The sequence below is a fragment of the Haplochromis burtoni genome, unplaced genomic scaffold (genome assembly GCF_018398535.1).
Source record: "Haplochromis burtoni strain Fernald_Lab_line unplaced genomic scaffold, NCSU_Asbu1 Contig_233, whole genome shotgun sequence".
Taxonomy (NCBI): domain Eukaryota; kingdom Metazoa; phylum Chordata; class Actinopteri; order Cichliformes; family Cichlidae; genus Haplochromis; species Haplochromis burtoni.
The window spans coordinates 223117-226217 of record NW_024582594.1 but is presented as its reverse complement, the minus strand read 5'-3'; the positions used below and the strand labels follow the sequence as shown (position 1 = coordinate 226217).

The window sequence follows — 3101 nt, the reverse complement described above, 5'->3', positions numbered from 1 at the left end:
GGGGTACATGTTCACTAATGCTCTCTTGGTGACCCATGCACCATGAAAATTGAATCATCTATATTGTTAAAAATTGTGGGGGTATGGGAACTGACTGTGCACATTACACAGCATCCATGTCATATTTTTAAGTATTTTAATTATTTTTTGTTTGAAAAACTCTTAAGCATTAAGTTAGATCTGCTTGCCAAAGTTAGGGTTCTACTTAAGGCAACTAAGGTAAAATCTGATGGATTAATGTTGCCTTTCCACTTTTTTTCCCCAGTCATCAGGTATTCAAGGCACTGGACTGTTCAAGGAAGAAGCTCTTCAGATCCCACCAGAAAATGATGAGTCGCAAGGGTGGCACATCAGCTTAGATGGTAAGTCTCTGTGCAAGTACATGCAGAAAATGTAACAAATTAATTTCTCGTTAATTTTTCAAGTGCTGTACAAATAGAGACAATACAATGTATGGAGTATATTGAATGCAGTGAGGCTATTTTAACTTTTTCTCACTACTCTTGTTTCAGAAGCAGATGTGTCAGCTCTTCCAGGACCCAGTAAATGTTTTAATGACCAAAAGATCCCAAAGTGCCAAGTAAATTGGGAAACTGGATTTGAGCAGAGAGCAGAATCAAACAATGATGGACACTCGGGTGAACCGACTGAACCTCTGTTCCCAAACAGGTACGGCATGGAAGACTTAGATGGCATTGACAAGTCTGGATATGGAGACACTGGAATGATAGACATGGGTAATTTTGATGGGATACATTCACCATCGCACCTGGGCAAAGATCTGAGTTATGTGGGCCATTATGATGAGGATGTGGAAACACCAGAAGGAGCTGATCATCAAGCTTACCAAACAGGCACTCAGCGGAATAGAAAGGATCAGGAAGGTTCACCCTCAGGTTCCCCCTCTAGGACTAACATTGATGTAAGTGGAGAGTTCAGCTGTTTACTAATTAATGAGGAGGGGTATCTGCAGGACACAAATGTCTTGTACCCTGAACAAGTGTCCAGTGATTCAGGTAGTAGATTCAGCTTCCGCGGCCAGGGTATTCGTATTGGCCCTTCTCTAGACAGCACTGAGGATATGTATGAGCCTTCAGATACGTACAGCGATACCTTAAACGTGGGACAACAGATGCAACATCAGGCAACAGTGAGAGGAGCAAGGAGATACACTTGTAACCAGTGCTCCATGTCCTTCCCGGATTCTGCTTCCCTCAAGGCTCACAAACACACACACAAAGGCACTGGACAAGTGCCCCCATACTCCTGCAACCAGTGTGGAAAGACCTTTACTCAAGCTTGTAACCTTAAAGTCCACCAAAGGACTCATTTAGGGCAAGGGGTTCACCTCTGCAGCCATTGTGGTAAAGGTTTTCCTTCATTTTCTGACCTAAAGGCACACAAATGTGGTCAAGTAGGGGACAAACCATATTGCTGCACAGTATGTGGGAATAAGTTCAGCCGTCTATGGAATCTTAAGTTGCACCAGAGAATTCACACACAGGAAAAACCTCATCGGTGCACCATGTGTGACAAGAGCTTCACAAGAGCAGACATATTGAAGGTTCACCAGCGTACCCACACAGGGGAAAGACCATACTGCTGCACTGTTTGCGGTCTCAGCTTCAAACGCCTGGATCATCTGAAATCCCATCAACGCAAGCACATGACAGATCTATAATTCCTTGGGAGAAGAAGTATCAAATTATTTAATATTATTTGTGCTATCTGAAGGTTTAAGTGAATATTTATATTAATGAGCCTGTGATGGATAGATAAGGTCTATCACATTCAGTTAAACAAGTCTCATTTGTAATCAGTTACTGCTGCATATTTTATACTCATTAAAAATATACTGCCTTGGAGTATAACTGAAAAACTTGACCAACAATATCTTTGTGGTTACTCAGCTGATTGAAAATAAAACTGGCTTTAGATGCCATCGTCTGTTTATATTCTTGTTTCCTGAAGTTAGTTCTTGGCACATACTTCCTAATGACGTCACCCAGGTAGTAATGGAGTAATGTTTTGATTTTCACTGTTGCCTCCCAGCAAGAAGGTACTTAGTTCAATTCCACCATCAGCAGGGGTCTTTCTGTGTGGAGTTTGCATATGTTTGCGTGGGTTTTATTCTAGCTTCCTTCCATAGTCCAAAGGCATGCAGATAGTGGAGATAGGTTAATTGGAAACTTTAAATTGCCCATGGTGTGAATGTGAGTCAGAATGGCTGTCTATGTCAGTGGTTCTCAAACATTTTACATCATTCCCCACATGACACGCCCCCTCTAAACACAAGAAAGAAAGAAAAGCCTAGCTGCACAATGAATCCTTCAGTTATTTTTGCTTTAAACAAACAAGTTTCATTTCAAACAACTATTTATAACTTTTGTCACTACACTACTTCATTACTCTGCAACACTTCTTCAAAAAAGCAACCAGTTAAACAGAATTTGAACATTGCCAAACATGGAAAAATACAGTTCAGTCTTAGTCTTAAAACACTTTTTATTAAAAAAACAAACAAATCCAGAAACTTGTGAACAGAAATGAAGGGTATATATAATTTAGTGCGAGTTTAGTACTATTCACTTAGTGGCTGCAGTGAGCCTGTTTTTGACTGCAGAGCTGTGGTGGGGCATGGTCTGTGGGGGAGGCAGACGCACCTGAGCAGCATCCCCAATCACGTCTCGCCGGATTGAACTAGGTCCTGTTGTTGTTGATGTGTGTAGGCTGTAGCCGAAAAGCTGCAGCTGCGTGTGTAAGTTGACAGCCACAATAAAGAAGTGTACTGAAAAGTGCAAACGCGGTCAGGTCTTTTGTGCCCCAATTCTGGGTTTGACCCGACCACATATTCGCAGTTTTCAGTACACTTCTTTATTGCGACTATAAACTTACACAAACGGCTGGAGCTTTTCAGCGGATGCGCATATTATTTATGTAACTGCCGCGAATTTCTTTGTACCACCATAAAAGTGATCCCGATGTTAATCATTAGTTCCACATAACTTTTCTTTGGTTGGTCAGGATGCTCTCGATGGTGCAGCAATAGAAGTTCACCAGGATGTCTGAGGACAGGTGGTTCTTCCTCAGAGTCCTCAAGA

The 3101-nt window shown here is 41.7% G+C and overlaps 1 protein-coding gene across 1 annotated transcript in view; it reads left to right on the top strand.

The window, feature by feature from the left end:
- si:ch73-109d9.2 (uncharacterized protein LOC565042 homolog) overlaps positions 1-1942 on the top strand; it is a 4034-nt gene extending 2092 nt beyond the window's left edge. The window contains exons 3-4 of the mRNA XM_005945520.3: positions 266-362; positions 513-1942. Of these exons, the coding sequence (XP_005945582.1) occupies positions 266-362; positions 513-1681 (1266 nt within the window). The 3' untranslated portion in view covers positions 1682-1942. The remainder of the gene's footprint in view (positions 1-265; positions 363-512) is intronic.
- The last annotated feature ends 1159 nt before the right edge of the window (positions 1943-3101 follow it).